General features: G+C 36.1%; 1 protein-coding gene across 1 annotated transcript in view; it reads left to right on the top strand.

Annotated features, from left to right (window-relative positions):
• USP14 (ubiquitin specific peptidase 14) overlaps positions 1 to 12212 on the top strand; it is a 60442-nt gene that overhangs the window by 22814 nt on the left and 25416 nt on the right. Inside the window, exons 3-4 of the mRNA XM_007935600.2 lie at positions 2096 to 2200; positions 3148 to 3251. Coding sequence (XP_007933791.1) covers positions 2096 to 2200; positions 3148 to 3251 — 209 coding nt within the window. The remainder of the gene's footprint in view (positions 1 to 2095; positions 2201 to 3147; positions 3252 to 12212) is intronic.

A 12212-nucleotide genomic window follows, 5' to 3' on the forward strand; every position in this document is an offset into this window, starting at 1 on the left:
GTCCACAAGAACCAAAATATGACCTTGATTATATCCCTTCTGAATTTAGAGACCATCTAAAGAATAGATTTGCTGCATTGAACACCAGTGACCGAAAACCACAGAAATTGTGTGATGACATCAAGAGCATCATCCATGAAGAAAGCAAAAGGTCATTAAAAACACAGGAAAGGAAAAAAAAAGACCAAAATGGATATCAGATGAGACTATGAAACTTGCCCTTGAATGGAGGATAGCTAAAGCAAATGGAAGAAATGACAAGATAAAAGAGCTGAACAGATAAAAACAGCTTGAGTAGACAGAGTCACTTATCATAATAAAACGTGCAAAAAACCAAAAGGGAAGAATACACTTGGCATTTTTAAGCTGCAAGAACTGAAGAAAAAATTTAAGCCTCGAGTTGCAATATTGAAGGATTCTATGGACAAAGTATTGAATGATGCAGGAAAAATCAAAAGAAGATGGAAGGAATACATAGAGTCATTTACTGAAAAGAATTGGTCAGTGTTCATCCATTTTAGGAGGTGGCATATGATCCAGAACCAGTGGTATTGAAGGAGGAAGTTGTGGCTACCCTGAAGGAATTGATGAAAAACAAGGCTCCAGGAACTGATGGAATACCCATTGAATTGTCAATAAATGGATGCTGTGCTGGAGGCACTCACTTGTCTATGCCAAGAGATTTGGAAGAGAGCTACCTGACCAACTCACTGGAATAAATCCGTATCTGTACCCATTCCAAAGAAAGGTGATCCCACAGAATGTGGAAATTATTGAACATCATTAATACCACATGCAAGTAAAATCTTACTGAAGATAATTCAAAAATGGTTGCAGCAGTATATTGACAGAGAACTTCCAGAAATGCAGAGAATGTCCAGAAATGCAAGCTGGATTCAGAAGACGATGTGGAATGAAGGATATCATTGCTTATGTCAGATGGATCTTGGCTGAGAGCAAAGAATACCAGAAAGATCTTTATTTGTGTTTTGTTGACTATACAAAAGCATTTGATTTGTGTGGATCATAACAACTTATGGATTAAACATTGAGAAGAATGGGATTTCCAGAACACTTAATTGTACTCATCAGGAACCTGTACATAGACCAGGAGACTGTTTGAACAGAACATGGGTATACCGTGTGGTTTAAAATCAAGAAGGGAGTGCATCAGGGTTGTATCCTTTCACCATACTTATTCATTGTGTATTCAAGGTCTATCCCTGGGAGGGCACATGTGCCACCTCCCTCAAGCCATTTCACCAACCCTGACACCAACTGTTCCTCCTGCAGCACCCACCACCTCTCTGCTGGGTTTGATAATTCTCTGCAGTGGTCATACAGAACTCACAGATTATGGAGTTTACTGGGGAAGCATCAGGCTACAATTCAAGTTCAGGAACATGCTCAGTCTCTCTCAGCCTGCCGTCTCTCAGCCCACAGTCTCTCTCAGCAGTGTGTCTCTCTCTTAGCAATGCATGTCTCTTGCATCTCCCAGCTGGCAGTTAGAGAGTCCTTTTGCCTCTGGGAGGGCTCCTTTTGAGCCTGGCAGAGTGGTCAAACTAACCAATCTGAGCATCAGAGTTCTATATACCTGAGAGAGAGTGAACTTTCCAGAAAATTACTTCGTGCTGCTCCCAACAGTAATACCCCAGGTGGATAAATATAATAAGAATCAGGAGCTACTCAGCTGCTCACAGCAAATTCCACCATGGAGTTAACAAAGACTTAGGGGTAGAAAAGCCACACTTACTGCAGCAACTCCTGCCCCAGGCAGCTACTATATTACCTCTGTACATTTTTTTTTAAAGCATATTTACAGACTTGTATAATCATCAGCACAATATAGTTTCAGAACATTTCTATCACTTTGATCCCATTTAAAGTCACTCCTCATTTCTCTCTCCCTCCCAGCCCTTGGCAACCAAAAATCTACTTTCTGTCTCTAGAGATTTGCCTTTTCTGGGCATTTTGTATCAGTAGAATCATGCAGTATGGGTTCTCATGTGTTTGCATTGGGCATAAACATTATCAACTTTCATAGATTTTAATGAACTTATTTTTTTTTTTTAATTAAAAAAAAAAAAAAAACCAGGGAATGAATCTACTGATGATGGGATCAGCAGATGCTCTTCCTGAGGAGCCCTCAGCAAAAACTGTCTTTGTAGAAGACATGACAGAAGAACAGTTAGCATCTGCCGTAAGACATACCAAATTTTATATTAGATAAGTACTTTTCAAAGGACAATTATTAACATATTGTTTCTTTTTAAAATTTAATCGTTAATGTGAAGATGTGTGTTTTCACCAGTCAGTAAGAGTTTTACGATTTTTGCACTTGGTTTAAGGGAGTCCTCTATTCAGATAATTCATAAAATTAGTTCTTTTTTTTTTTTTAAAAATATTATATACATTGACTCTTTTCAGACTTCCAAATAAATTCATTTAGGGTAAACTTGTATACAACATTGAACATAAATTTTCTAATTCATAGCTTATAGTTTTTAAGCTTCAGAAGTCTGAGGTACACGTATTGTGATTAACTCTATTTTACAGATGAGGATTGTTGTGAGATACATACACAGACACACAAAGGCAGTACCTGCAATAAATGTGTGTATGGCAGATAGTAAGCATTGTGTAAGTATTTATTATTGTTTATCAGAAAACAGGTGCAAAGAGATTAACTAGTTCAAATGCTGGGTTATTTAAATTTCTTAAAAACCCTCCTTGTTGAAAATATTTACGATTTATCCTTAATTTAAATACAAAGTCACTTTAGAAACTGATCAACACATATGTTGCAAATTTTTTTTTAACCACTCAGCATTTATATAGTGCCATTCTTTTTTTTGGTTAATGTTTCTATATATATTGTGCTACTCTATTCTTACATGCCTGGAGGGAGGCTGGGCTGATATGATTGGTCTTTTATTATTTTCAAGAAGGGAACCGAAGCAGTGATTGTCCACATGATGCAATTAAAAGTTTTTGTTGAGAGAAATAAAACATTGTTACTTTAGGGTAAAGGTGCCCTAAAATTATCACATTTTGTAAATATGACTTGCCTTAAAGTCTGAACTTGAGTGAATTTTTATTTTGCATGTCACTGATTTGTAAAATGTTTTAATTCTTTTTTTATATCAGATGGAATTACCATGTGGATTGACAAACCTTGGTAACACTTGTTACATGAATGCTACAGTTCAATGTATCCGTTCTGTGCCTGAACTGAAAGATGCCCTTAAAAGGTAAGGCTCAAGAGAAATGTTTTAAGTCTTTGGGTAAGGAGCTTTCACCTTTGCATGAGTAGTGCTGTTTTTACATTTTCTGAGAACAGCTTTATTGAAATACAATTCATGTCCCATAGGATTTATCCATTTAAGGTGTACAATTCAGTGGATTTTATTATTTCCTTAAGGTTGTGCAGCCATCACCACAATCTAATTTTATAACAATTTCTTCCCTCCTAAAAGAAACCTTATACCAATTATATTCACTCTTCATACCTCTGTTTCCCTCCCAGCCTTCATTCACTGCCGTTGAGTCGGATCCATTCGTAGTCGACCCATCCTTGGGTTTCTGAGGCAGTGTCATTACGGAAGTAGATTGCCCAGTCTTCCTTCTGAGGAGCACCTGGTGAATTTGAACTGCCAGCCTTCTGGTTAGCAGTCAGATACCTTAGGCACCCATTAATCTACTTTCTGTCACAGTAAATTGATATATTCTGGACATTTCATATAAATGGACTTACACAATGTGAAGACTTTTTGTTACTGGTTTCTTTTACTTAGCATAGTATTTTCACGGTTCATGCATTTTGTAACATGTATCAGTACTTAGTTCTTTTTATGCCTGAATACTTCATTGTATGTATGTACCACATTTTATTTATCCAGTTATCCATCAATGAACATTGCTGCTTTTTTCAGTTTTTAGTTATTATAAATAATGCTGTTATGAACATTTCTGTGCAAGTTTTTGTGTGGATGTATTATTTTCGTTTCTCTTAATTATATAAGTAGGAGTGAAATTGCCATGTGATGATTCTATGTTTAACATTTTGAGGGACTGCCAAATTGTTTTCCAAAGGGGTTGTACCATTTTGCATTCTTTTGGTAATGTAAGAGGGTTCCAATTTCTCCACATTCTTGTCAACACTTCTTATTTTTTTGGATTATACTCATCCTAGTGAGTGTGAACTGGTATGGTAGTGCATTGTGGTTCTCTTAGCATTTCAAATTAGTAGATTTTTCCATTATTTTAAATTTTTTGATCAAGAATGAGTTGCAAGTATTTAAAATGAAGGTTTTATATGTATCTTTTGGTGTTTATTTTTAGCATACATGTAGCAATATTTGTTATTTTTTTGTATTCTAACAGTCTTAAATTTGTGCTCATCTCCTTTCCTTTTGTGCCTAGTTAGGGGTTAATGCTGCAGTACATACTATCTATGTGATTCTTTAGAATCAGATTCTAGACGTGAAATTGCTGGGTTAATAAGTTAGATGAATACTTTTTAACTACATATTTATATTACCAAATTGTTATCCCAAAATGTAGAGGAACATGAATATGCCACATTCTGCAAGTATTCATCAGTTTTAAATATTATTTTGGTAAATTTTGAATGACTTAAGAATAGGAGATTTTAAATTATTTTTATTTCTTCAGTTACTAATAAGATTAAACAGTTTATATTTTTTGATGATTTACATTTTTCATTTGGTATGCAGTGTAATGGTCTACCTTTCTTTTTCTCCAAGGACAATTTAATATATAATCACTCCACATTGATTTGAAGTGGCCCTTTTAGCATATTATTGAGACCTATTTCTGGGTCTCTCAATTGAGGTTTTTTGTCAAGGCCTGGTTTTCATTTGTGTTGGTATCTATGGTAGATAAGGTTATGTGTCAGCTTGGCTGGGCCATTGTTTTGAGTTGCTTGGCAGCTAGATGTAGTTATTCCCTATGATGAGATTGGTAATCAGCTCCATGGTGGAATCTACTGTGAGCAGCTAAGTAGCTGCCTTTGGTGTGGCCTGCTTCCAGTACATAAGAAGAAGCTTTGAGAAAGTTCTCTGAGCTTTTGGCACATTTGGATCTTGCATTTGGGTGAGTCTTGATCTCATTGGCCTGCCGTGTTGTGTGCTAATCTTGGCTCTATGTTGTTTTATTTGTTCATCTTGAGTTCATCAGCCTCAGCAGCCAGCAGCTGCGTGAGTCAGAAAAAGCCTGCAGCTCTAGTGGCATGGAACAGGAGGCAGAGCTGAAGCCCAGGGTCAAGGGAACTTCACCCAGCCCCTAGAGACAGTACTTTGAACTCAGACTTCTAGCTTCCTAAACTGTAAGAGACTAAATCCCTATTTGTCAAAGTCATCCATTTATGGTATGTCTGTTACAGCAGCACTAGAGAACCAAAACGGTATCATACCATTTTAACTATCTGGTATTATTATATACTCCTTCTTACTGTTTCATTGTATTCCTAGCTAGTGTGTGAACTTCATTTTGTTTCTCTGAGAAGTTTAGAGTCATTTTGTTAGATGTGCCTTTATCCTAGCTGGGTGTGTAGTAGGAATGCTAGCTTTTGAGAATTTGACTGTGAGGGTCTTAAGTTGGACAAATTGATACCTCCATACAATTTTGACTCTCTATCAAGAAATATAGGTTGTCTTTCTAGTTTTTCAGTTCTTATTTGACTTTCAGTAAGATTTTTCTTTTTTTCATGTAGTTAATTTCCAACTGTTAATTTTTGTGTTTTGTAGTATTAGATAAGCTTTCCCTGATCATTTTTATTTACCTAGCTAGCTGATAAGAAAGACTCTTAGTAATTCCAAGGGGGATCTATGTAGGATATCCTGGATAGAGTGGGAGAACAATGTGGAACAAAACTCAAAATAATAAAAAACAAGGGGGGCGACACACACCAGGTTTGCTGATCTGATGGAGCTTACTTAGTGGAACCTCTGAGACTATGGCCTCTAGCTGCCCTTCAGGTCTGGAATTGAACTCACTCCTGTGGCTTTCAGCCAAACAAAAAGCAGGTATATGAGCTGAACATTTAGATTAGGTAGATATACTCCTTGGAGAGCTCAATCATGGGAGAATAGAAGTGCTGTGAATGCACAGGGAGACAGCTCTGGGGGCAGGAGTGCATGGGAGGGAAGGACACAGAAGAGATAACTATAGGGAGAAAGTAAGAGGGGAGCTGTTGCATTGTGGGAGATTGCAGTCAATGTCATGAGACAAAGTGTATGTGAACTGCTGTATGGAATATGAATTTGCTGTGTAAACTTTCACCCAAATCACAATACAATTAAAAACAAACAAAAAAGATTCTTAGTAATTCCAAACATATTTCAAGTACTAAGATGCCATCTCCCTCTTCTAAAATATAAATAACCTTTATGTTATATGTGTATTTTTAATATATCTAGTAGTTTTTGTTTTGCCTGAAAAAAATATCACATTTATGACATCTTACAATTAAGAAAATAAGGCAAGTTTTCATTTAATTTTTGGATTTTCTAAGTAGAGAATCATATCCTCTGCTAATCAAGATAGTTCTTCTGTCTGTTTCAGGTAGTTCACCTCATGTTTGTTTCTTATTTCACTGGCTAGAACTTTGATCATAGTATTAGATGGAGTGGACATTTTCCTTTTGCTTGTCTGTTGTGTTTTAATGTTGAGAAATAATTGACCACTGATTTGATAGAAATATTCTTAAACAGGTCCAGAAAGTATTCTTCATTTGTTTACTGGAGGGTGTTTTTTTTCTTCCTTTTTTTTTTTAATATATGTTAAAATTTTCAATTGCTATTGGTTAACATAATCGTAAGGTTTTTCTTATTGAACCTATTTGAATCCTTTATTAATAATTAGCATAATAGTAAACCATCTTTATATTTTTGAAATATCTGCATTTTCGTCAATATACAGCACTAAATTTGATATGCTAGTACTTTCTTTAAGGATTTTTAGTCATATATTAGTAAAATTGATTTAGAATTAATTTTTATTTAACTTTGTGAAGATTTAGTATTGAGATTATGTTAATTGATCTGTAAAATAAACTGCAAATTTTTCCATCTGATCCTATTATTAGAACTTTTTATCCCCTTCAAATATGTATAGAAATTATCTGGTTTTGAACAACTTGACCATAAACTTGACTGGGTCAAGTCTTTTTTTTGGCATTTTACATAGTTTCTGTTTCTTCGAGAGCCAATTTTCGTAATTTATATTTTCCTGCAAGTTTGTCCTTATGTCTTTAAAATATGTTAGCATAAGAGTTAGTCCCTTTTTGTACTTTTTTTTTCCTTTTTATTTTTTATATTTGTGTTTTTATCTCTTGATTATATTGCCACAAACTTGTATGTTTTATTGTTCAAATGATCAGTTATTACATTTAGTTATTCAGTTCTTTCACTTGACTATTTTCCTGTACTTTTGTTTATATTGATATCTTAGAGCTTCTTTTATTCTTTGTTTAGACTTCTTAAATTGCATGCTTGGATCATTTATTTGTTCTTGCATAGTAATGAATGTGTTTACATAGTTTTGCGGTTACACTTGTTCCATATTCATTAGAGAAGGCTGTTCAATTTTTTTTTTTAAAGCCACTATAAACTCTTCTACTTTGGACTTGATGTTTTTAAATTTGTTTTTTCTCTTTTTTGTGGGTGCTATTTATTGATTGATTGCTATGAAAATCTGTATAGCTGTGTGTCATTTAACATCCCTGATATATTCTGTGAAATAAGATATTATGTGATTTGTACATTTTGTGAACACCATAGTACATATAGTATATATTTTTGTACATATTTTATATGTACATACATATTTGAGACACAAAGTGACTGCTACACAAGCTGCCAGGAGCCTTGGAGTTTGTAAATTTGTACCTGGAATTGGCTGCCTCTGGGTGCCTGGGACCCTCTGAGCAGCACCCAGGAGTCTGATCTGAATCAAAAGCCCCAAGGGACATAGACGAGCCGCCTCAGCCTAGTGTCTCCCCTCAGGTGTCAACCTGTGGGTTGGCTGGATAAGGCGTGGGCCAGAGGTAGTTACAGGAGGCACAGCTGGTCTGGGTTCACAAGCCACAATGAGATGCCACATCTGTGGGAGCTGAGCTGTGGCTGCATGGCATTGCAAACTCAACCCTGGTCCTGCCTCCTGATGCCCTTTCAAGCAAGCCCCTCCTTTTTGCCCCATATGTGCATTCAGTCTGATGTTGCCTGAATGGATGTTATGTGATGCATACGTATATAACACAACACCTAACCAATTCATTTTTCAGGTGTACAAATTAGTGATATCAATTACATTAATCATGTGCAACCATTATCTATAATCGATGCTAAATTCCCCATCATCATAAACAGAAACTCACTTTCCAAACAATGGCTCCTTCTTGTCCTAGTTCCTCCTGAGCCTGGTAACCACTAATAAACTTTGGTCTCTACACATTTTCTGTTCTTGTCATTTCATATAAGTTAGGTCATATTTGACCTTTGTGATTGACTTATTTCATTCACTGTAGTTTTCAAGATTCATCCATATTGTAGCATGTACCCAGACTTCATTTCTTTTTATGGCTGTGATTAGTATTCCATTGTTTTTATATACCACATTTTGTTTATCCATTGATTCATGATGGACGCTTAGTTTGGATCTTGCCAGACTGTTGTCTGCAATAGCTGTACCATTTTACATTCTTATCAGCCATGGATAAGGATTCCAATTCCCCCACATCATTGCCAACATTTTTTTTTTTTTTTAATATTAGCATCCTAGTGGGAGTTTAAAAGATGTTCAGTATCTTATGTACTTCTTGTTGGCTATTTGAATATCCTCTTTGTTGAAATATCTATTTGAGTCTTTTGCCTGTTTTTTGATTTGATTGTCTTTTTGTTACGTTGTAGAAGTTTTATATGTATTACAGATACTAGAACTTCACTGGTTATATGATTCTCCCAAATATTTCCCCAATTGTAGGTTTTCTTTTACTTTTTTGCTAAAATCCTTTGATGAACAAAAACATTTAATTTTTATGAGGTCCTATTTATCGATTTTGTCTTTTGCTGTTTGAGCTTTTGTTAACTGATAATCCCTTGTTAAAAGCTAAGCCTGACAACTGCGTCTTTCTATTTCCTTCTAAAAATTTTATGGTTTTGGTTCACATTTATGTCTTTGATCCATTTTGAATTTTTTTGTGTGTGTGGTGAGAGGCATGAATCCTGATTTATTCTTATGTATGTGGACATTTAGTTTTCTCAGCACCACTATTGAAGAGATTCTTTCTTTCCCATTGAATGGTTTTTAGCACCCTTGTTAAAAATCAGCTGACCATACATGATTTTCAGTTATTGAATTTAGCATATAAGAAAGTGTATAAATTACAAGTGTACAGCCCAGTGAATTATCCTAGAGTGAACACATTCATTAATCAACACAAGAAATAGAACCTTATCAGCCCTTCAGAAATCTCCTGACATGTTAGTTCCTAATCAGTACTGTACCCTTCTTCACAAAGTGTAAATACTATTCTGAATTTTAACCTCACATCCTAGTTTTGTCTGTTTTGAACTGTTTTCAACAGAATCATACAGATTGTTCATTTGAATTTGGCTCATTATGTTTGATTCATCTGTGTTGTGTGTAGTTGTGTGTTCATTTATGTTCATGCATAGAGGATTATACTAACCAGTTACTTTGAGTCTGTTCGGATTCATGGCGACCCCATGTGTATCAGAGTGGAACTGCACGTGCTCCATGGGATTTTTGATGGTTGATTTTTTAGAAGTAGATCACCAGGCCTTTCTTTCAAAATGCTTCTGGAAGGATTTGAACCTGTCAAATCTTTCAGGTAGCAGCCAGTTGTGTTTAATTGTTTGTGCCACTCAGGACTCCTTTCTATTGATAAACATTTGGGTTGTTCTCAGTTTTTGGCTATTATGAAAAATGTACTCTGAACATTCTAGTAAATGGTTTTTAGGGCACATGTGCCTATGTCTCTGTTGGATGTATATACCTAACAGTGAAACTGCTGGGTCATAAGGTATCCATATCTTTAGTTGTTTTTTTTTTTAAATTGTGATTTGGGTCAGAGTTTACAGAGCAAATTCCTTTTCCATAAAGCAGTTCACATACACTTTGTCTCATGACATTGACTGTAATTTCCCAAAATGCAACAGCTCTCTTCCCACTTCCTCCCCATACGTATCTTCATTTTTAACAGATAATGCCAAACAGTTTTCCAAAACAGTTATACCAGTTATATTTCTATCAGAGGTATGTGAATTTGGCATTTTTTCCATGTCCTGGCCTAAGAGTTTAATCCAATTTATTCAGCCTATGGATTAGAAACATATACAAACATGTATAATGCACTTTTATTTTATTGACCATTGGCAAAGATTGTGGCCTTTACAACTTTAGGTTTTTGGAAATTTGACTTTGTCTTTTTTACCTTATAAAAGATTGATTATTGTGAAATTTCACAACAGCTGACAAAGTTACGATATCTTCTTTTTGTCAGATGACGTTTTATAGATAGTCAGCTTTGTTAATTACATCTACATTTTCAATATCATTACTTAATTTTTATTTATTGACTTGACCAAGACTAAGAAAGGTATCACGTTAGTACTGATGTCTGTAAAACCTCAGCATTTCTGTCCTTTAAACCTCTCAATACTTCTGTCAGTTTCTCCTTTTATTTCTTAATAGTTGTTCTTTGTAAACTTTAGTGTTAATTTTATTTGACCTGTTGTATACTTTTGGAGTCCCTGAGTGACACATGTGGTTAAGCTGCTAATCAAAAGGTTGATGGTACAAATCCATTCAGAGGCACCTTGGATGAAAGACATGTTGTTGTTGTTGTTATGTGCCGTCGAGTCGGCCCCGACTCATAGCGACCCCTCCTTGGGTTTCCGAGGCAGTTATCACTACGGAAGTAGGATTGCCCAACCTTCCTTCCGAGGAGTGGCTGGTGGGTTTGAACTGCCAGCCGTCTGGTTAGCAGGCAAGTGTCTTAGCCACTATGCTACCAGAGCTCCCTGGATGAAAGACATAGTGACCAGATTTTGAGAACTCTGTGGGATGAGCATAGTTCTATTCTGCACACACAGGGTCACCGTAAATCTGAATTGACTCAAAAGCAACTAACAATAACAAAAATTGGCTTATTTTTTCCTCAATTAGAAATTATATATCTTACTAATATAAAATTGTGATGTTTATCTGGATGGTATTAAATGACCTATGATTTCCCTGTTCTCACTACTAAAAAAACAAAAAACAAAAAAAGATAATTGATTAGCATAGTTTTGCCATAAATATAGAGATATTTACTTACTCAAAATTACTTAATATGGCCTGGCTGGCCATAGTCTGTAATTCCCACCGAATGGCTAGGTGAGACTATGTAAAAGAGGTGCTTGTGGCCTACTATGGGGATTGGATAGCTTGTTAATAATGTAAATTAGGTACATGACACCCTTGTGTGGGTGAGACAATTCAAATAAGGTGCATGGAACTCTTTGACAAGGGGATTGTTGAGTTTTGCCATCCTGCTAGGCTTAAAAGCCAACCTGAGGGTATAGAGCGGACCTCAGTCATCAGGAAAGAAGGAAGGGCTGAGTGGAACATGTCCTTTGGACCTTGGATTCTTGCGATGAGACTCTCCTAGACTGAGGAGACAGAGAGTGAGCTTAACACCAGAGATAGCAAAAGATGGCGAGAAGCAGCAGCACTAATGATGCAGCAGAACCAGGAGACCAGCAGGAGATGGGGCAGTAGATATTCCGATGCACCCAGAGAGTGAGGCAGCTGAATGTCTTTGGGCAGGAAGCATGTGGGCAGAGTGAGATGCTCCACGTACCTGTTGGCTGAACTGAACAGCTTTCTAACACTTGATCTCAGCAAGACAGAAGCCAAGGGGCTGCGGGGTTGAAAGGCTAAGGGCTAGAGAAGGCCTGCCTGTGGGCATGACTGAGAAGAAGCTGTCCTAACCCAAGAACTGTATCCTGTGTAGTTTCTGATTCTGAATTGTAACTTGTTAGTTTCCTAAAACCAGCCCTGTAATTGTGAATATTGTCTGTGAGTTGTGTGTGGCCGCTGAAATGGATTATTGAACCCAGCAGAAAGTAGAGAGGTCTATAGATGAAATGGATGGTGTCAGAATTGGTTTTTTTTTTTTTTTT

Source organism: Orycteropus afer, unplaced genomic scaffold, assembly GCF_000298275.1.
Source record: "Orycteropus afer afer isolate SDZICR_OR568_19922 unplaced genomic scaffold, OryAfe1.0 scaffold00030, whole genome shotgun sequence".
In the NCBI taxonomy this organism is placed as follows: Eukaryota; Metazoa; Chordata; class Mammalia; order Tubulidentata; family Orycteropodidae; genus Orycteropus; species Orycteropus afer.